Source organism: Malania oleifera, chromosome 7 (genome assembly GCF_029873635.1).
Source record: "Malania oleifera isolate guangnan ecotype guangnan chromosome 7, ASM2987363v1, whole genome shotgun sequence".
Taxonomy (NCBI): Eukaryota; Viridiplantae; Streptophyta; class Magnoliopsida; order Santalales; family Ximeniaceae; genus Malania; species Malania oleifera.
In genome coordinates, this window is record NC_080423.1 from 402,268 (window position 1) to 424,305 (window position 22,038).

Below are 22,038 nucleotides of genomic sequence, written 5' to 3' on the forward strand. Positions count from 1 at the left end.
CCGTGATGCTAGTTAGTTCACAATTAGAAATTCCACATTTGCATACACAACCGATACCATAGCCATTAAAACCATCATACTTACGAGATGAATGTCTATCACATGAAAATTTCCCAACTAAACAAGATATGCAACTATGATAACCAAAGAAAACATATATGCAGCCATATAACAAGCTTAAATATCCCTTATTAGGTTTCAACTCTATGCATGTTTCTACCCTTATTTCCTTTGAATACCCAAAATCTCTAGGTGAATAAATGAAAATTAAGAACTCCTACCTTGATTATCAGATTCTTCAAATTTAAAGTTTCCCTCTGAATTTCCTGTGCTTTCTCCTGATTTTCTCCGAATTTCCTTGATTTCAGCAGAGTTATCTTACATTCTCTCTCTCTCTCTCTCTAGAACTAGGGTTTACAGAAAGAGTTTGTGGTATTCATTTTTTTCTTTTGAGGCTGGTCTGCAGGGCTGGAAAGGTCAAGACAGCAGGTACTTGTTGCCATCTGTTTGCCAAGTGTCTCCTTCTAGGCTGGAAACATGGCAAGACTGCGGCAGGTGGTGGCAACAAGGGTCCTGCAGTGCTGCCATCTGTGTGCTATGAGTTGGCTGCTGATTTTCAGTGCTGTCTGGTGGCTGCTGCTGGTTTGTAGTGTTGCCATGTGTCACACCTGGTTCCAACATGCCCCATCCTTTTCTTTTTTTCTCTTTGCCCGACTCTTATGCTATTTGTTTAGCATATCCCTCATAATTTACTTTCATCTATGCCCCGCCTACTACTAAGAAGTCAAATGGAATTTCCAATATTAGTTAACACAACTCAATTAATAAATGATGTGGCTAATATGAACTTGTTTAATGAAAAACAAAGTGAGTCATTCTAATTTATCAAAGTAGTTTCTATTTACCATGGGTATGGCTATCACAAGTGAATCAAGAAAGAGAATAGAATGGGGAATTTTACTTCTAAGAACAAAGGATGGCATCCTTTTGATAAGATAGGAAGCAGTAAGAATAGCATCACCCTAAAACACTTTAAGATCATGTATTTGATAAAGTAAGGTGAGAGTGATTTCAGGGATATGTCTTTTTTTCATGAGTTTGGGCACAAGATGATTGATGAACAATACCAAGTTGTGCCATATGAGTAGTGAATTGAATACTAAAATGTTGTTTAGCATTATTGTTTGGGAATATTTGAATTGGCAAACCAAATTGAGTTTTTCTTTCATAACAAAAGGCACATGATATATGAAATAACTCAGAACAATTTTTTTTTTTATTAAATATAGCCTAGTCATCCTTGAATAATCATCCACAAAGGTTACAAAGTATAAAAAACCCAGGACACACCTTGACTTGGACCCTAAACATAAAAATGGATTAACATGTAAAGGGCTTGTTGTCCATTGCCAACTGACAACTCTCGCAGTCATGATTAGGCACGGGACTCAAATCAGGAACTAACAGTTACAACTTTTCCAATGATGGATAACCAAAGCGACAATGGATTTGGAGAGTAGCAGCAGTGTAGGCGGTAGTAAGAGATAACGACTCTAATTGATAAATTCCACCAGCTTCATGGCCTCCACCAATTGTATTCCTCATCTTCAAATCCCAAATGATCACAAAATTGGGGAGATTGTTACTGAGCAATTCATGGATTTGGTAATCTTGCTAATTGATATAAGATTGAAAAGTGTCGATGCCCATTTTTGAATGGATGTTTTTCTAAACTTGCTTTCTTCACAATACTTATGTGCAATTCTTGTTTTAATTGCACAGTTGAGCAAGTTAGAGGAATTAATTAGCATTTTTCATTGTTCTTATGTGTTTTTATTTATAGGGATGGGTTTTGTTGTGTCCCAAACATAGAAGAGGGCAAGGGGGCAATTCGCCTCGCCTCCAAGGGCATTCTTTGGATAGAGAGGTTTTAGAAACCCTAGCTCTCTTATTATAAATTAGAGACTAATGGACAAGGGGGGGGGGGGGGGTGAACGTCCAATCCTTGGAAGAGAGTAAGGGAGTGTATTTATTCCATGGTTTCTTGCATACTAGCATGGTTTTTTTTTTTTTTAAAATTTTTTTTATTGTTGTTGTTATTATGTATTTGTTATAGATTGATATGTTTCTTTGTTTTAGTCCAAGTTGATTAGGATTTTTGTTCTTGAAAATCCAGGTATGATATTTACTTTTCTAATTCTTGCATGCTAGTTTGATTTATTTGTTGATCTTCGTTTAATGATATCTTCATGTTATAGGTTGCATCATGATCTCTCATCTAACTTGATGGATTAGATATGGTGTCTCTATCATAATCACCCTCACCTCCCTTACTCTCACTATATCATCATCATCAACATACCTTTCCTCACTCCTCGTTGTTATCATCATCATCATTATAATCATCATAATCAGCACCATTGTCCTCTTCTGTATGTTGTTGCTGCTATCATTATTTTGTCCCTTTGTAGCCTAAGAGAAAGACAAGGAAAGCAAGAGCAGGAGAGGGAGAAAGAAAGAGGAAGGAAGAGGAGTTTTTTTTGTTGTGGTCTCTCTGAAAAAACAGCGCAAGGCTTCCCCTTTTTCGTGCTTTCAGGCACTGTTTGGTTGCTGGAGCAAACGAGGGACACCTCTGGCCGCGGTTTGGTAGAATTCCCATGCATGTCTGCTGCAATGCATGGCGAGAAAGAGAAGGACTTAGTAGTGGAGGGCGCGGTGCTCGTGTTTTCTGGTGGCTCAGTGGCTGCCAGGGGGCACTGGTGACATTCATAGATGAGTCATGGCAGCTTCAGGTGAAGATGGGCTGTGGTGCTGCGCCTGATTGCACTGTGCAATTGGGAGTTTGGGTTTTGGATGTTCAATGCAAAGAAGATGACGTGAAGGGGGATAACTTCACATGCCCGCCACATGCAGGCTTAAAGTGAGTTGAACTGGTCAACCAGCCTGTATATATTTTTATCTATTATGTTTTATTTTTTAACTGTTTTAAATGAAATAAAATGCCAAAAAAACAGAAAAACATTTTCCTTAAAGTAAAAAAAATAAATTTCAATAAAAAGGTTTTAAAAAAGTTATTTATTTATATATTTATTTTATTTCACTTTATTTTATTATCATTATTTTGTTTATCGTTATTAGTATTATTACTTTTATTTTATACTTATTGTTATTATTATTATTTATTTACTGATTCACTTATTAGTATGCCTATTATTTATTATTATATAATTTGATTTATTATTCTATTATTATTATTATTGTTATTGTGTTTATGATTATTATCCTATAGTATTATTATTATCGTTATTATTTCTATTGTTATTCATAATTCTTTATTATTTGTTTAGAGCTTAGTTTTTTCTATATTTAGTTATTCTCTCTATTTATTATTTATAGAAAATTTTTATAAATCCAAAAAAATTGCAAGTAAAGCTTCAAAAAAATCAGAAAAATCACAAAAAATTCAAAAATAGGACAACCCAAAAAGAAAGCCAAAAAGTGTTAGGGTAGCTCATTTAGCGAAAAATATCCTTCTTTTTAGTTCCATTTGGTTTTAGGATTTTCATGTTTGTCTATTTCACTTTGTATGCGTTGTCCTAGCATTTGTTTTTGACTTGTTTTGTTTAACTTGGTTTGGGAGTCTCCTTTTCTTGTCATCTTTTGAATTTATGGATCTTCATGTTTCTTTTTGTGATTTCACCTTGGCCTATGATGGGACAAGTGAGAGAATCCTACTCTATGGTGCTTTCTCTCTTCCCTCCCTAGGCACAGTGAAAAACTCTTCCTTAAAAATGTATGAACCAGGGGAAGTAGTTGCTGTCACGAACGAGATATAAGCATGAGGGGCAAACATGAAATTCTTTCTCGTCCTGAAAAATATGATTTTTTTTCATAAATGTTCTCAAGTTCATTCTTTACTTGGCCAATGATGAAACCTTAGTTGTATTTTCTCAAAACCTTCCCTCTTTAAAGATTCTCATCTTAAAATTCATGCCTTTTCAATTGATTTCAAGTCTTATCAAGTTTGTTTTCAAAATCATTCCCTCATTAAAGCGTTGTGAATCAAATCCTTCCATTATTTCATTCCTTCCCAAAACTTATCAGTTTTCAAATCGTGTTATCTTTGTAAAAGAGAAGACTTAGCTCAGCGATGGTCTCTTCCTCTATTTATACATTCTAGTGACCATAAAACTCTTGCTAACTCTCACTTTATTAACATGACACTAACACACTAATAATACTAAATGACTAAAATAACCATTAACAATATGTATCCAACACCCTTTCTTAATGGCTTATAACTTGTATTCAAATGATGATTTTTGCAAAAGCATTTCTTTCCTGGACCTGATGCTGCCACCAGATTCTGGATGGAGTCAAAGCCAGTCACATATGAGAAAATAGGGATGCGACAATTTGTGTTTTAATTGTTATGACACCCCAAATTTTTGGATGATTCGTTAGTGAATAAAGACACATTAACTTTTCATTCTTTCTTACCAGAATGTGATTTTGCTGCCGCTGAAATTTGATTTGGCTATGATGCATAATTTTTCCAAAGAATGAATCCAATAGTGTGTGCAAACTTCAACCATGTGTTATCCTCATATTTGATTCTATACTGGATTACTTAAACTAAATTACAATGAAAAGATTGCCGAACTAAGTCATTGTGGTCTTTGAAGTAATTCATGGTAAGATTTTATTATATTTTTCAAATGCAGTCATATTATTATTGGACATGGATATTTTATGCTTTTAATTTAGTGGTTTAAGTTTTTAATTTATAGTTGCCTTGACTCGTTTTCAGAACTTCCACTGTATCTTTTGCTGGGTTTTCTTTGCGGCTTAGTTTCATTGACCTTATCCTGGTGCACATCGTATCTATTGGCGATTGTTGACAATGCTGACAAGTCAAGTAGCATGCCAAGGGCATTGTTTCCTGTGCTGGGTGGTTTAACTATTGGACTGATGGCCTTATTGTATCCTGAAATTCTTTACTGGGGTTTTGAGAATGTTGACATTTTGTTGGAATCTAGACCATTTGTGAAAGGCCCTTCTACTAGTTTATTGCTTCAGTTGGTGGTAGTCAAGATAGTGGCTAGCTCTGTTTGTCGGGCCTCTGGATTAGTGGGGGGCTACTATGCCCCATCCCTCTTTATTGGTGCAGCGACAGGAATGGCATATGGAAAATTTATTAATTTTGCTATTTCACAATCCGACCCGAATTTTCATCTCTCTATCTTGGAAGTGGCATCTCCTCAAGCATATGGCCTGGTACTGTTCTATGATATTTTAAGTGTTCATGTCGCTGCCATTTTTATGCTTATTGTCTTTTTAATTTTTAAATCTCGTGTTAGGGTGGTATGAAATGGAGTTGTTAGACCAGTAATTGTCCCAAACACTTAAATTTTGAGGAATTGGGCCAAACAATGTTATGTCAAGATGTATCATACTCTCCCTTACGTTTGATTGCATTTCCTTTGTGTAGAGATGGAGGGTCTAAACTTGATTAGGTGCTTAAACAAGTATAATAAGTATAACAAGGGAACAAAAGCAGATCATGAGACTTGAACCCATTACCTGTTGGCGGGGTGCTTGTTCTCCCTCCTTTACTACTTCTTTCTTAATACAAATTTTATTGTCCATCAGAAAAGGACTTCAACCAAAGACCTCCAGGAAATTAAAGTTTCAATACACGTTAGACAACCGATACTTCAAAGATTCTACTAAGAATTAAAATCAACAACGTATATCAAGCCATCCAACAGGGCTATTCCCTAAATGCTTTTTGAAATTTATGTATAAACCTGCCATTGTCATTTAGGACTGGAATCCTTTTCATTTCTGGAAGTGATTTTTATAATATCTGTCCTGCAAGTTTGCTCTATAAATATTAGGGAACAGGTGAGCATTTTGCCATCTCTATATTTTGTATTTTTGTGTGCCATAGGCCATGCTGCATTGTTGTCCATCTTTGGCATCATTGCTTGATCCAATTGCAATTCATGTGTGGTGCTATTGGTTAGGATTCATTAATAGAATAAGAATATACAGCTGGGAGAATAAGACATCTCCTTAACAAAGTCGTGAAAATCCAGATAAAAAACACAGAAAAACAACCTACAGAGTAAAGAACGAAAGAGAAAAAAACCATCACAAACTAACACTCAACACATAATGTCAGTCGGACTGAATATCAGAAAAGCTCACCCCCTTAAAATTCTCGTCCCACACACCAAATAAAATCCATATAATGTATCTTCTCCCATAGCAGCAATTAAGCCGACTTATTGCCTAGGAAAATGGCCGCATTATGCTCCATCCACAACTCCCAAAAAACTGCAAAAAAAAAAAAAAAAGCACATTTCCAAAGCGCCGCCATTTCTCTTTTCCTGCCAAATCCAGCAAATGTCATTGCCAAAAATCCCCCACTGTCTTTGAGCTTACCCAATGTTCCTTTTAAAATACCAAATAACTTATTCCGAACACTCCAAGCATAGTCACAATGAATAAACCAATGCGATGATGATTCTGAACAATTAAAGCAGAGAACACATATGTCTAGAGATATAGCCTTCAAAGGTCTCCTGATCTGCAGCAAATTAATGGTATTAATTCTATCAAGCGCAACCAACTAGATAAAAGCCTTAGTTTTAGGGGACTTTGGTCTTCCAAATGGAATGATAGAGAGGAAAAGAAAAATTCAATCCATTAAAAAAAATGTAAAAAGATTTGCACAAATAATCTCTCGAGGGATCCAAAGACCAAGACTGCTTATCCTCTAAAGAAAAACGATAGATATTCAACAAGGCTAGCAAAGTGGATAGCTCCCCCATCTCCTTATCATTTAATGATCTATGGAAGCGGAAATCCCAAGAAGGCAAAGGACCACTTGGATCAACAACAAAAGAATAAATGGACTCATCCTGCCCTGAGCTTAGGCGAAAAAGACGTGGAAAGGAGGTGGACAAAACTACATTCCCTAACCTAGAATCTTTCCAAAACCAGATTTTACTACCTCTACCCACCAGGAGTTTAATATGGGGAATGAAGAGGGGACAACTTTGAGAGATAGCTTTTCACGGACTCTCCAAAGAACATCTAAATCTCATATTAATATCCTACCCATTCTTGTCTAATCCATCCTTCTAGCAACCAAATGTCATAAAGAGGAATTCTCTAATGGAAACGAGCAAAGACATTAAGCCAAAAGAGCTGTGTTTTTATACACCAAATTTCCAATACCCAAACCACCCTCCTATTTAGACCTACCCACCCCTCCCCACTAACCAGATGAACCCTACTACCCCCTACCCCTAACCACAAAAAAATCCCTCATAATCTTCTCAACCTTATTAGCAACCCCTGTTGGAATCTTAAAGTTGAAAGAAAATATGAAGGAATACTAGAGAAACAGGCCTAGATAAGAGTAATTCTACCACCAAGAGAAAAAAGAGCACCTTTCCACCCATCCAATCTCTTAGAAACCCTTTCGACAACACGATCCCAAAAGTTAGCAGATCTAGGGTTACCCCCAAAGGAACCCCAAGATAGGACTACAACCATTCCAATCTGCACCCCACCTTCACAAAAAAACTCCCGAACATTCTCAACAACCATATTGATAGCCCCGATACCGCTTTTACCCATATTGATCTTATGCTCATGAACCTTCTCAAAAACGTGAAGGAGACCCAAGATATTCGTAAAAGATGGTTTATGATTCTGTAGAAAAAAATAGTATCATTAGCAAACTGAAGGTGCGAGACCTTGACCTCCTCTCTCCCCACTTCCAAGCCTTTCACTAAACCTTTGTCCACCACCCTATTCACTATACTACTCAAAGAATCAGCCACTAAAACAAACTAGAACAGGGAGAGAGGGTCACCTTGCGTAATCCCTCTCATAGCCTAAAGCCAAGATTTAGACTCTCCATTTACTAAAATCGAGTAGCTCACATTAAGCAAACAACCTCTAATCCAATGCGCCCATCTCTCTCCAAACCCCTTTTCTCACAAAGATCTTATCCATGAACTTCCAATTCACTCTATCATAAGCTTTCTCAAAGTTCAACTTAAAGATGATACCATTCTTCTCCCTTCTCTGAATATCCTCCACAACCTCATTAGCAACCAAAATGGCATCCACAATTTGCCTACCCCCCACAAAAACACTCTGATCTTTAGAAATAGTTCTATCAAGCTCCGTACTCAGCCTATTAGCTAACACTTTAGTGGTGATTTTGTAAACAATTATTCACTTCCAACTTTCGATCAAGTTCTTCCTCATTTTCCCTATTGCTATCCTATGAAAAAATCTTGAATTACAATCACCATCTCTAATCCATTTAAACTTTGTCTTCTGCCTCCAACTTCTCATTTCCTTGAAAGTCACCTCTTCCAACTCATTCTTCAAAAATACTTTTCTTATCTCTTCCTCCCACGATAAAGTATGATCTTATTGCTTCTTAATTAACTCAACCAACTCTACTAAGATACTAGCCTTTCTAAACCTTAAGTCACCAAACACCTTTCTATTCCATTCTTTCAACTTCTCTTTTAACCTTTTAAGTTTTTTTCATGAATCTAAAACCTTCCCAACCCCTTTCCACATCCTCAATTCCAAGAATTGCTAACTAAGGGCTGAAAGGATTCGTGGTTTAACCACATATTTCAAACTTAAAAGGAGTAGGTCCCCAGGCGACCTTTCTTGATTCCAACAAAATGGGGAAGTGGTTGGAAGTGGGCCTAGGTAAAACCGTAAAACAAATCGAGAGAGATTAGGGAACTTGTCCTCCCACTTTGTACAGAAAAGGAACCTATCAAGCCTACTTGCCACCGCTCTAGCCCCATCAATTGACCACATAAAATTAGCATTATCAACAAGATGGTCTCTCAAACCACAATGCCTAATAAAAGAAAAAAAAACTGGACATAGTAGTAATAACTCTATCACTTCTTTTCTTCTCTCAGGGAAACCTCACCGCATTAAAATCACCTCCCAAAATCCAGTTAGGAGCACAAAAGCCATAACATAACCAAGATCATCCCAAAAAGAGCTTTTAAGGGTTGGTCTAAAAGGACCATACATTGATGAAACTTGCCAATGAACCTGGCCTTTCACCTCTACTAACACAGAAAGAGAGAAAACCTACTGGACTATCCACTTTAACAATAGAGTGAGTATCCCACATAACCAAAATACCACCTGCTAACCCTAAAGAAGGTATACATGCCCATTCCTTATTGTGACCTTCCCAAATCCCTCTAACTACCTCCCCCATCAACATGCTCAAGTTTGGTCTCCTAAAGCAAAACTATATTAGAGGAGTATCTAAGCAGGAACTCTTTCATTAGCCCCCCTTTCTTTAGTTTCCTAGCCCTCTAACATTCCAGTTGACGATTTTTATAAATTAACATGTTTACCTCCCTTCCCATCTCCCTTCCATTAATAGAAGGAACCAAATTCTTAAGTTCTTTTTGCACCTTCTTATTTTTCCGCCCGTAAGTTCTATGACTCGCAAGCAATTTCACCTTGATCCCTACTGGACTAACTATTTTCAACCCCACGTCCTCTAGGATTTTATTTGGATTTGGAATGTCTCTCTCACTACCTCCCAAGCCAATACCAAAAGTGCTATCCCTAGAACCCATACTGTGGCATAAAGTATCAGAAGCAATAACGAGTAGAACAGGAAGGGGAAGAATACCTTTTCAAGGTTTTGACGGGTTTAGACCAGCCATAGAAAAAGCTACTACTTCATTGTTAACCCCTACCCCCCTATTTTTAGCGAAAGAATATCCACAAAGTCCACTATATCAAAATTAGGCTTAGGGACAAGGGATAAAGACCCCTTATCTATCAATTCTTTTATCTAGTTTAAATTGAGCTTAATATCATTAGTACCCCCTCAAGCAATTTTAGAGAACATTTGAATACATTCTTTCCCATATAGTTGTGTACTTTTAGTAGCTTCGTCGCTCTATCCTGAAGCTTCCACTCCCTCTCCTTTGGAGCTTTCCTTCGTTAATTAAGCCAAGAATTCCTCTTCATACAAGGCTAAATTAGCTCTCAATTGATCCATCAACAATCCCTTCTCAAATTCACAAAAGCTGCTCAAGTCATCTTCCATATCGGAAACCTCCTCTACACCCCCCCCCCACTCTCAGGAATCTCCAACTCCCTTTCTAATGTCCCGCCAGCTAAATCTAAAGATAGTTGTGGCTCGGAATCGACTGGTGCAAACCTCAAATTCTCCTCCATCATCTTTGAGTCTTCCATGCACTGTGTTTTTAATGTCTCTCCATTCAATTTTCCTTCAAAGCTTTGCCCGCCCTCCCTTTCTAACTTTCCCCTTGACGCCAATCCACCTAACTTACTCATATGATCACTAGAAGGGGAACCCGCTTCATTAAGTTTCATTTTTAGGTCAAGGTCTCATTTCCTCTTGAATTAGTTTTGAAACCACATTAATTTTACTCTTTTCAACCCATCTATAAACAGCCCTTCTCAACCTGTTTTTTAAATGCCTATGTTTGCAATCCTTCATCATTAGGGAAGGAGTTACTCCTCAGTTGTACAATTCGTCTACCCTTTAACGGATACTCTTTGACAACTTCAAAGAATGATTTGTTATCCAAAAGCCTCTAAAGCACATTTTGTTTCTTAGATGTCTGCTCCCAAAGAACTATGTTCTTGAGCCACAATCTGCACATCACACGATACAGTATTCCTCAAAGTCAAAAGACAACTTCATCAAGGCTTCTAAAAATTTGTGCCATCCCTCGCTCTGATTTCCTTCTATGACATTGAGTGCTTGCCTTCGACCTCTAGGATCCTTCTTCTCAATGCAAATAAGCCTACCCCTCTCATTCCTCAGTTCTATACGAATCTTGACACCCTCTCTACAGAAAAGGGCATCCCCCGCTCGCCCACTTGTTACTACTAATAGACCCGAACACTTCAACCCCAGGGATCTCAAGATCCATAAAAAACTTCTCCTTTTTTAGTAAGTCATAAGAGAAGAATCTCCGAAAAAATTCAGATATCCTGGAAGTTGAATTGTCCAAGCGATTAGTGCTGAAAAGTTTTCTCTCAATCTTCACAATGGCATGCCCAACTATCTTCTTCCCGTCTCCTATATCCACGAGCAATTAGGTAGCCAGAAAAAAGACTCTAATCCACTAGGAGGGAGAAAGCAAACAACTAGCAAAAAATCAAAGCGGCAGGTACAGAAAATAACCCCAAACAACCACCAACCTTAGGCAGGAAGTGTGAGAGCCTCCCAAAGTGAGGGTAAGAGGCTCACACAGCCCTGATGAAGATAAGCAAGTAATCTGGTGGGATTGCAGGATCAACTCTGATGCTAGAGGACACCAAGCAAACATTGTTAAAGGTAGGGCCATCTCAGATGACATTGCTCCTGTTCGTTGCCGCAACGAAGCGTTGCTCCTGTAAGAATCTCATAGCCAAGGATGACTTGCTGCAGAGATATGCTAGGGTTCAAAAGTGGAATATCTTTGGAAAGAGTTGAAAAGAGAAGATGGAGCAGGGTACAGAGAACTACCCCTTCAATTGACGAATGGAGTCGCTGACTTTCGAATTGTGAGTTTCGTGACCTTGTTGAAGTTCAGAGATGGAGTAACGACCACCATGATGTCCTCTTTGATAGCTTCTAGGTACTACGTCCAGCGATAGATGAAGACGATCGCAATGGGCTGGGCTAGGATTCAAGGCGATAGGAGAGGATGATTGCAGAGAGCTAGGGTTCAAGGCGAAAGGTAGAAAGATGATGGTAAGGCTAGGAAAAGGTTATAGGAAGGAAGAGCCATCCTTGAGGCTTTGGAGGCCAAGGATAAAGGCTCTGAGAGAATAACATGTCGGCGGAGCTTTGCATCACCTCCTTATGCTCCCAATGTTAGCAACATTACAATTTGTCAACCTTTGTGATGCCCGTTCTTTCAGTTCAAATAGGAAGTGCAGTTTATGTTGAGCTTTTTGTATGGAATTCAATCATTGTTTGAATTTATCTTGCCAAAGCAGAAGAAGCTGGGCCTTGATATAGAATAGAATGAAGTTGCCCAGATGCAATCACTAAATTTTATTGTTGCTATTTGGAAAATCTGTTGCACAAGAAGCTGGGTATTTTACATTCACATGGTCATTTTATTTATTTTTTAATAAAAAATTAGTATAGAATAAATGTTGTTTGGTTTTTCAGTTTTTGCAAGAACTGACAAATTGAAGTAGAAAATCAATAACATAAACCAAAGTGGTTCATAACCTGTTCCCTTACTGAGCAGCAACAATAACATGAAGTAGAAAGCAGAAATGATACCAAACAACTCCATAGTTTTTTAGTTTTTAATTTCATAGGAGTTTTTCTAATGAAATTCTCTTCTTTTCTTATTAAAAAATGGGGATGAGTTCTCTTGGGACTTTCTTTTTTGTAGGTCCCTTAATGATAAGGAGGTGGTAGAGCTCTCTCTTTGTTGTGCTTGTTGGAAAGATGTTCTCCCTTCCATTAGGAGGGATTATCGGTCATGGGTTCTAGAATCTTCGGAGGAGTATTGTAGGTCTTTTTTTGAGCTTTTGATTAGTGAAACAAAATCTTTTGAGATAAACCCATATGGCTTATTATATGTGTTGAAAATTGTTTGGAAGAAGATTTCTTCATCTATGCCCTAGGATAGGACTTAGTACATGGCTTCATTGTGGACTTTTATAGCTAATTGTTTCAGAGGGCTGTGTTTTCCAAGTTTACAGTATGATTTGCTGGCAACGTAGTTTTGATACTTTACTTCTATGTGTCATGTGGGCAGGCCTTGGATCAATAGTAAGGTTGCTCCTTTGTTACCAGTTGGTCATAGGTTCATGTATGGGTAAACAGCCTCTCTGCATAAAAGCAGGATGAGGCCACATACACTATGACTACCCTTCTCCTACCCTCACAAAGCAGGGAACCTTTTGGCCCAGGATGCCCTTTGGTCTTATGCTCCTTTTTGTTCTTTCTTTTCCTTAATCAAATCTCCTCTTTTCGATCAACAAAGTTATACTAGAATGATAAGGATCTCACAAGAATAGGTCAATATGTCTCTATCAAAAAGTAGCATAGAGAGTGAATGGCAAAAAAAGGTCTTCTGTGGTTGGTTCCAGTTACTTAGTAGGGCTTTGGGTTGTTGAATTTAGTTAATTCTGTTAAGGCTTGATATACATTGTTGGCCTTTTAGATAAAGTGGTAATTGAACTATATATCAGAGTCATGGTTGCCATGAGGTCCTGGGTTGTAGTTTTATTGCCTATGTTTATCATAAGTTCGTTAAAAAATTAATTTGTTCCCAATGAGGGGTGTTAATTCATTGTTTATTTATCTCTGTATGTACAATTGGGCTGCACATGCAGGGGGAGTGTTAAGGTCTGATATGCGTTGTTGGCCTGCGACCTAACATCTTAAGCTTTTAGGTTAAGTGGTCTTTTTTTTTTGGAATAGCAAAGGGAATATTTAAGAATGAGAACAGAGAATTTACAACCTAGTAGAGGACAAGGGGTCCTCAGAGCCAAAAAAGAACAAAACAAGGGAAAAAGAAAAGCACATGAAATTGCTTAAAAGCTCCATTATGCCATCTTTTTTGCTAGTTAGTAGAATCTTTCATGGATTATCAATAACATGATTTGATTCATGGTAGTCATTTCTATGTGCAGGTTGGAATGGCTGCTACTCTTGCAGGGGTGTGTCAGGTACCTCTTACTGCAGTTTTGCTTCTTTTTGAGTTGACACAGGATTACCGGATAGTTCTTCCATTATTGGGAGCTGTAGGGTTATCTTCATGGGTTACATCTGGCCAAACAAAAAGGAGGGACGTTTCTAATTCAAACAAATTTAAAATGGTAAACACCCATGCAATTCAGCATCCTGAAATAACTTCTTCTAGCCCAATCAAGCTGTCTTTAGTTATTTGCTTGCTGCAAAGGTGTCTAATGCAGGTGACCTTTGTGAGGTGGAAAATTCACTTTGTGTGGACAACTCAAACACAGAAACTATTGAGTTGGAAAAAAGAATCTTTGTTTCACAAGCCATGAGAATAAGATACGTGACCATCCTAATGAGCACTTTGCTTATTGAAGCATTGAATCTCATGCTTGCTGAGAAGCAGTCTTGTGCAGTGATTGTTGATGATGACAATCTTGTGATTGGTTTACTTACACTTGGCGACATTCAGGAGTTCACCAAATCAGAAAAAGTAGGAAGCAGAAAAACTAAGGTATGGCAGCCTACTTTTCATAATTATTTAATCACTTTTTCTCTGATAGACAAATCTGTTAGAAAGGAGTAGGTTATTTTAGTAAATATGTGTCGTGTACTGGGATATTTATGGCGTCTGTTATTTTTTAATCATCAATATAAGAAGAGCTGATCTATGTGATCTTATTGTTTAAACTGGGGTTTTCTTAATTAGAGTTTGTTTGGTTTTTATTTATTTTTCTAGATTTTTATCTTTATTTTTTTGCTTTTTCTGGCTTTGAGGATCTCTTGTCCTCCTTTCTTATTGGGTTTACTGGTTTCAGGCCCAGGTCTCCTATGAGCTTGTGTGAGTCTATCAAGTCTCTCTCACCTCCCTCAGAGCTAAACTGACAGCCCTCTGCCCTATGAGAATCCTCCCTTTCGTATTGAAGTATTGGAAACAAGACAAGGCTGAGTTGGAAGGGGAAGGATACCAATACTAGTTCTAGAAAGAAGCATCTGCGCACCCCCCCCCCCCCCCCCCCCCCCCACACTTGGTATGCAAGGAAGAAACACCCAAGTTATTGCACAAAGCTCAGGGTTAAAAGACAAAGATCCCTTTTCATTCAAGGCAAACAAATGATCTGAAAAATGATTAATAGAGCCCTCACCTGTCTATATACAGCCAAGATCCCAATGTTGACCAATATTCTCCATTTGTAGGGTTGGTATTGCCATTCAAACCTCATCTTCAATTGCTCCTTCAAATGATTAAAAGACCCATTCTTTTCATCAACTTCAACCCTCCCATCTGATCTGCTAAAGTAAAATCTGTCTGGATGTAGAGTGAAAACTGACCCTCTCGAAACGCTGGGAAATCTATTTTGGTATATCGACTTTAAATAACCCAGCCTCTTCAGAATCCCCTCTATAATCTTCAAACTTCGGAACCAGCCCTTCCTTTTCTAAATTAGCTCTCAATTGGTCCACCAAAAGCTCCTTCTCTGATTCACACATACTGCCCACTCCTCTTCTTAATCATACATCAAATCGTCCTATGTTTCCCCTCAAATGTCAAGTTCATCCTCAAGCTGCAGATGGCGGTGCAACTAGGTTGTAAAGGACATCTTGCTTTTTGTTGCTTGTAGAAGCTTCTTCAGTTATACTCTGCCGTTAGTTTTTCTGGATCCAAGCTGTCCTCTGAAAATTGGTCCTCTCTCCCCCCAGGACATCCAAAATGATTTGATTTGGGCTTCCCTTCTCTGCCTCTGTCATCGACCTTAATTCCTGCGTTTCTGAATTTGGATCCTTTGCAACATTTGACCATTTTCTTGTAATGACCTGCACAACCTTGGTTTTTTTCTTCCCAAAAAAGTAAAATAAAATAAACTTTTGAAGTGCTGCCCTGTCAGCATCCATCCCTGTTGGCCCCATGGAAGAACCCCCCAGCAAGAGTGAGTTTTTCTTGTTGTCCCCACCCTCACTTGTCAAGGGGATAGGATTAGTAATACTCGCATGGTCTCTCAGAGCCCTTTGGTCATGAGTTATTTTCATTGCCTCTTATTTTCTCGTTGCTGGTACATGTCTAGCCACATCTGCATAGGATATGTTTGATGATAATCTCGGAAAAACTATAGTCCTCTCCTTTACCTCCTCAACTCTTTGAATGTTCAAAGACCTGCAGTTAGAACATCTCCATCTACCATAGTTTGGGTTGGGTTTGTCACTTGGCTCAAGTAATTCCAACAAGGTAGCAAGGAAATCCCTGTAACCTTTTTTCCTGTTGCATTCTAAAATTCATATGTCATGGACAATCTTGCTATTGGCCTTCATCAATCATAAAAATTATCCCCAGCCATTTTCAAGAGCCTTTATTGACACACTGCTCAAAACTCCACTACAGCTAACTGCGCCCCCTTCTTTGGCTGCACCTAACACCCACATCAACTTCATTACCCACATGAGTACCTCGTTAGCTAGGACAATGAAGAAGACAAGCTTACTTGCATATTCATGGATGAAAATTCAACATGTCCAATTGGGTTGTAGTAATCCCCTTCCTCTCAATTTTAAAAGTGGTGTGTTCATCCATTTCCACTTCAAGCCCCCATCGAGACTAGCAACATGGTCAGATGACAAGAGGGAAAAGATTAGAAGATGTTGAATAATTGGGTAAAATGGAAGACCTAACATCGATGATAGGTCTCTCTATTTATAATATATGGTAAGTACAATACGAATGACCATAATACCCTTACTAACTCACATAACTTTAACACCTACTAATAATGTTGTATGATGACATAATATTAAAAATTTAAAAGCCCACTTGGTTGTCCGAGTTACTAAGCAGGAAGATGTTTGTTATTGGAAAATATGGGTAGGTCACCCAAGGTTTTGAAGTTTGAATGTGGAGTCACTAGGGTGGTTTGAAGCGAGAGGAGCTTCAGCCTTAGGGTTTGAAATGAAAGGAGTTCGGATGTGGGAGTACTAGGGGTGTTCATGGTTCAGTTACCCAAGCCGAACCTTTAGAAACAGAACCGAACTGAAAGTTTCAGTTCATTGTTTTTGTGAATCGAAATTGATCCAAACCCTTTGGTTAACCGATGGTCCGGTTAACCAACGGTTCAGTTTGGTTATCTAATCCAAACCGATTTTTAAATCATTATAATTTTCTTAAAGAAAAATTAGATGTTTTACTTGGATTTTGATTAGTGTGTGCATTTATACTTTATTTATATAAATTAATCGCCCAAAAAATATTTAGTGGGTATTATTTTGTAATTTTAAGATATATTGTATAAATTATTATATAGTAATATATAATATAAATAATATATTATAAATAAATACATATATTTGTTCGATTCGGGTAATCGTTGGTCCATAAACATAAAAACCAAAATCAAACCGAAAACTGAAAACTGCAAAAAGCATGAACCGAAATCAAATTGAAAAAGTTGGTTAACCAAATTTTCAGTTTGATTCGGTTTGGATCGGCATTTTGGACCGGATCGGTTTTCAAATATTTTTGAACAGCACTAGGCAGTACAATGTTAGGGTTGCAAAGGAGGACACATGTCAACAAAGACCATCTTGCTTCGTGGTGTTTACGGGAGGTTTGAAGGGCAAGAGACATAGACGACTGTGTTAAATGGTGTCATGGGCCGACTATTTTCACACCTTTGTGAAAGGACCATTCGGCGCTAGCTAAAACACTCTTGCTTAACTAGCCAGCCTATTGTTTACCATAATTCATCCATGAAACACTTTCATTATCATTTAATCAAATAACAGCGGAAGCAGTAAGCAATTATGAAAGTAGTGGCAAGCAAGTAGTAAACATTGAAGCAATGCAATTCATTAACAACACCTCCGTTAACATTGTGTGTTTAGTGAGGGAAGCAAGTAGGCTAAACACGTTGACAATAGCTAGTGAGTTTTACAAGATTGATGAACACTCACTCTCCCCTAAAGAGCTTTATAAGCAAATATCATCTTGGCACTAGAAAACATCAAAGGGACCGAGGAGTCATATTGCCTTATTTGGCATACAGAGAAACAAATAGTAAAAAATAAATCTACACGAGTATTTACATGATGGAAACCCATCCCCAACGCACGAGACAAGCGCTCACAGGCAAGCATAATGCCCTGAACAAGCTTAGCTCGTGATTCTCCCCCACTTATGTTGTCGACGTCCTTGTAGACTTTGACGCTAGGTACACTTCAACTTTGTCCAGAAAGGGTTGCATGTCTCCCGCAGAAATCCAGTTGATTTGTTCATCCCTAAGGCCTTTCCACTTCACTAACAACTCTTGCTGCTTCTTCCTTGAGGATATGAATTCTCTGTCTACAAGGATATTTTCAACTTTACGTCTGTCAGGTTGCACTATCTTCAACTCTGCTCTATTTGACTAACTTCTACTCAGATCGTTGGTGTCGGCATTGAACGACTTAAGGAAGTTGACATGAAATACATGATGCACTTTCATCCAGTTGAAGTGCTATGGTCTTCCCCCCTGATCTGCCCACTTCTTCATCTGCTTAGAAGCTTTCTCTAGATAAGCTCGGGCAATCTCTGCATTCTGTCTCCATTCTTTGGCGAAGATGTACGCCCTGGGACTCTTTCCTCTGTATGACTCGCCCACTATGTGAGGTAATAGTGGCTGCTGGCCTGTAACAAGCTCGAAAGGGCTCTTGTTGGTTGTTGAGCTCCTTTGGGCATTGAAATAGAACTGAGCCACATCAAGTACTTGCACCCAATTCTTCTGGTTGACATTAAAAAAATGGCGCAAGTACTCTCCTTGTAGCCCATCGACTCTCTTCGTTTGTCCGTCTGATTCTGAATGGTAACTTGAAGAGATGCCAAGATGTGACCCGAGGATTCTGAATAGTTTTGTCCTGAAGTTGCCAGTGAATCTTAAGTCTTGGTCACTAACAGTGTCTTGGGGAACACCTCAATATTTAACAATTTTATTAAAGAACAATTGTGCCGTCTCCTGTGCCGAACAGTACTTTGGTGCGGCTATGAATGTACCACACTTTGAAAACCTGTCTATAACTACAAGTACAGACCCTACATCTCCCACTCTGGGTAGGTTGGTGATGAAGTCTAGTGAGACACTTTCCTATGGTTTGGATGGTACTGGTAGGGGCTCCTATAGCCTTACACTCTTCTTCCGCTCTAGCTTGTCTTGTTGGCAAGTGAGACAAGTCTGGGTATAATCAACCACATAATCACGTCTGTGAGACCAATAATACCTTTGCTTCAGTTGTTTTGTCATTGGAGTCATTCTCCGCAAATACCCCTCTACGAACTTCCTATAATAGTTGGTAAGGCCAAGAAAGGAATGCAACTCCTTAACTATTGTGGGGATCTTCCATTCTTGAATCGCCCTTACCTTCTCCATATCTCTCCGAATGTGACCTTGCTCAATCACATAACCAAGGATTTTGTTGCTCCGCCGAGTGAAAGAGCACTTCTTTTTCTTCACATACAGACTGTTCCCCCTTAGCCTATTGAATACCTTCCGTAGAGGCTCTTTATGTTTCCTTTGAAACAACATTGATGCCCCCAATGGTGCTTTGGAAGGGCGAACATATCCCGCTTCCAACAACTCATCAAGCTGTTTCCCCAATTCTGCTATCTCTGGAGGCGCCATCCGACATGGCCCTTTAGCAGGTGGTTTCACTCCTGGCAACAACTCGATCTCATGCTCCAAAGTCCGTCATGGAGGCAATTTGTGAGGCAGCTTATTCGGCATCACTTCCTTGTACTCATCCAACAGCGCTTGGATAGTCATAGGCACCAGCTTTTGGCCTACTTCATCTACCACCATCGTGGCTAGACGTGTCTGCTCACCCTTGCTCAATCCCTCCTTGAGTTGCATGGCTGAAAGGGACTTCCCATCGACTCCTTTCATTGCAACGACTTGCCCAATGCACGGGTGATCTCCCATCAGACACAAGGAACCAATAGAAGGCATCAACATTGTCTTCGTCCCCCTCAGGAATTCCATTCCTAAAATGATTGGAAAGTCATCCAATGGCACCGCTGTGAAATTCGCATGACCTTCTCACTGTCCAAGCTTCGCAGTCACTTGCTTGGCTACTCCAAGAGTAGGTTGGGCTACATAATTAACTTCTTTCATGCATCTTGTATCATTCTCTAAGGATAAGTTGAGTCTCCATGATTCCAATTGCGAAACAAAATTATGAGTAGCCCCAGTATCCACCATAGCGCAGGTACTCTTCCCATTGATTCTCAAGTCCATAAACATCAGTCCTTTTGCTTGTGTGACTTTTGGAGCTTTTTCCTGCTTTTCCAATGTGCTCACATGACGCATTGCACCCACCCTCAGAGTATCCTCCTCTTCCCTATCACTTTCCACCACTTGTCTCGAAGTGGAAGCTTGTAAGGCATTGAGGGATCCCTTTTGTGGGCACTCAATAACTCTGTGAGGGCCTCCACACAAGTAGCATGAAGTTTTCCCATTTCCATTGGGTGTGTTGAGCCCTCGAGATGTTGAAGTTTCCTTTGAAGTTGAGGCCTTATAGTAGGCTCCCCCACTCTTGGGTTTGCCTTTCTTGAAAGACTTTTCACTGTTTCCCTCTCCACCAAACCCTTTGGACGAAGCGGTATTATCACCAGCGTAGTCAGTCAAGCGTTCTGCGGAAGCTTGTGCAGTGGACAAGTCTAGAACTCTTTGCATATGAAGTTTTTTTCTTGCCCATAGTTTCAACCCCTTAAGAAAATAGAACAATTTGTCCTTCTATGACATGTCCTTGATATCCAACATCAAAGCAGAAAATTGTTTCACGTATTCCCTGATTGACCCAGTATGCTTGAGATCTCTCAGTTTTTTCCTAGCATTATACTCAACGTTCTTAAGAAAGAATGGGGCCTTGAGCTCTCTCTTCAAGTTTGCCTAATTATCCACTACATAGTTCCCATTTTCAATTTCATTGTACTTGGTACGCCACCACAATTTGTCATCACCAACCAAGTATATGGTCTCAGTATGTACTTTCACCTGTTCTGAGGCCATCCTCACAACGCGAAAGTACTGCTCCATATCAAACAAGATGTTCTCCAACTCCTTGGCATCACGGACACCCTCATACGTCTTGGGTTTTGGTACCTTGGTCTTGTTAAACCCTAGAGTGTTAAGAGTTTCCCCTAGCAAGAACCATCAGATTCATCTTTGCATCTAGATCAGCTATCTGCGATTGCAAAGTTTCCACAGTGTGGTGAAAGTCCTTTGACATTTCACCTATCAAACTTGTTTGATGCTTTTGTGATCCCATCACTTCATCAACTAGTTCCCTCAGTTGGGCCACCTTTGCAGCCACATTGTTGGCTATTGTCTTAGCTTGTGCTTCCGGCACGCTTATTCTCTCAGCATTAGTTGGTGCCATGGTCACTCACCAAAGCTTTCCCAATCCCACAACAAAGGTAACTAAATTCACCGAGCTCTGATACCAGGTGTCACGGGCCGACTATTTTCACACCTTTGTGGAAGGACCAAGGTCTTAAATTTCAATTTCAACTCAAATTTCAAAGCTCCAAAAGTACGGAAATTTCGATGAAATTTTCAATTTCAATGTTAATTTCGATTTCGATTTGAAAAAAAAAAAACGGAAATTAGTAGTAAAACATGGGATTCTTTGTAATATTTTAGAAATGGTTAACAAACATAATATAAGTTTTAGGACTAATATATTACAAATTAAATACATCTAAGTTTTGTATGAGGTGAAAAAGTTGTAAAATAGTATGTGTATCAGACATATTTGTAAGATAATGTACATTAAGCATGTTTAGTTAATACAAATGAAATTCATAAATCATTTAAATATTATTTATTATACAAATAATGATAATTTAGACTTGAATGGTTAAATAAAATGTTCCTGTAAGTTTATCTTTTCATATAATTTCAAAAGCACTTGTAATCATCTTTTGGTTCAATAAAATAAATAAAATAAATTAAGATACATATTTCACTTCACCCTTAAATTTCTTATTTGAATTCTGACGAAATTTTATCGTATGGTTAAAATTTTGACAAGTTTCGCTAAAATTTCAAAATTTTGATAAATTTCGGATGATTCGTTGAGATTTCGACGGAAATTATGCAAGACAGAAATTGGCTACCATTCCGATTTCGAGGGTGATGGAAATTTAAAATTTCAACAATTTCGTGGAAATTTAAGACCATGGGAAGGACCATGCGGCACTAGCTAAAACACTCTTGCTTAATTAGCAAGCCTATCATTTATCACAATTCATCCATGAAATTTCATTATCG

At 38.6% G+C, this 22,038-nt stretch overlaps 1 protein-coding gene across 2 annotated transcripts in view; it reads left to right on the forward strand.

The window, feature by feature from the left end:
• LOC131160378 (chloride channel protein CLC-e) overlaps nt 1–22,038 on the forward strand; it is a 98,027-nt gene that overhangs the window by 52,053 nt on the left and 23,936 nt on the right. For both annotated transcript variants that reach the window (XM_058116009.1, XM_058116008.1), the window contains exons 4-6: nt 4,811–5,277; nt 13,705–13,890; nt 13,974–14,264. In XM_058116009.1, coding sequence (XP_057971992.1) covers nt 4,811–5,277; nt 13,705–13,890; nt 13,974–14,264 — 944 coding nt within the window. The remainder of the gene's footprint in view (nt 1–4,810; nt 5,278–13,704; nt 13,891–13,973; nt 14,265–22,038) is intronic.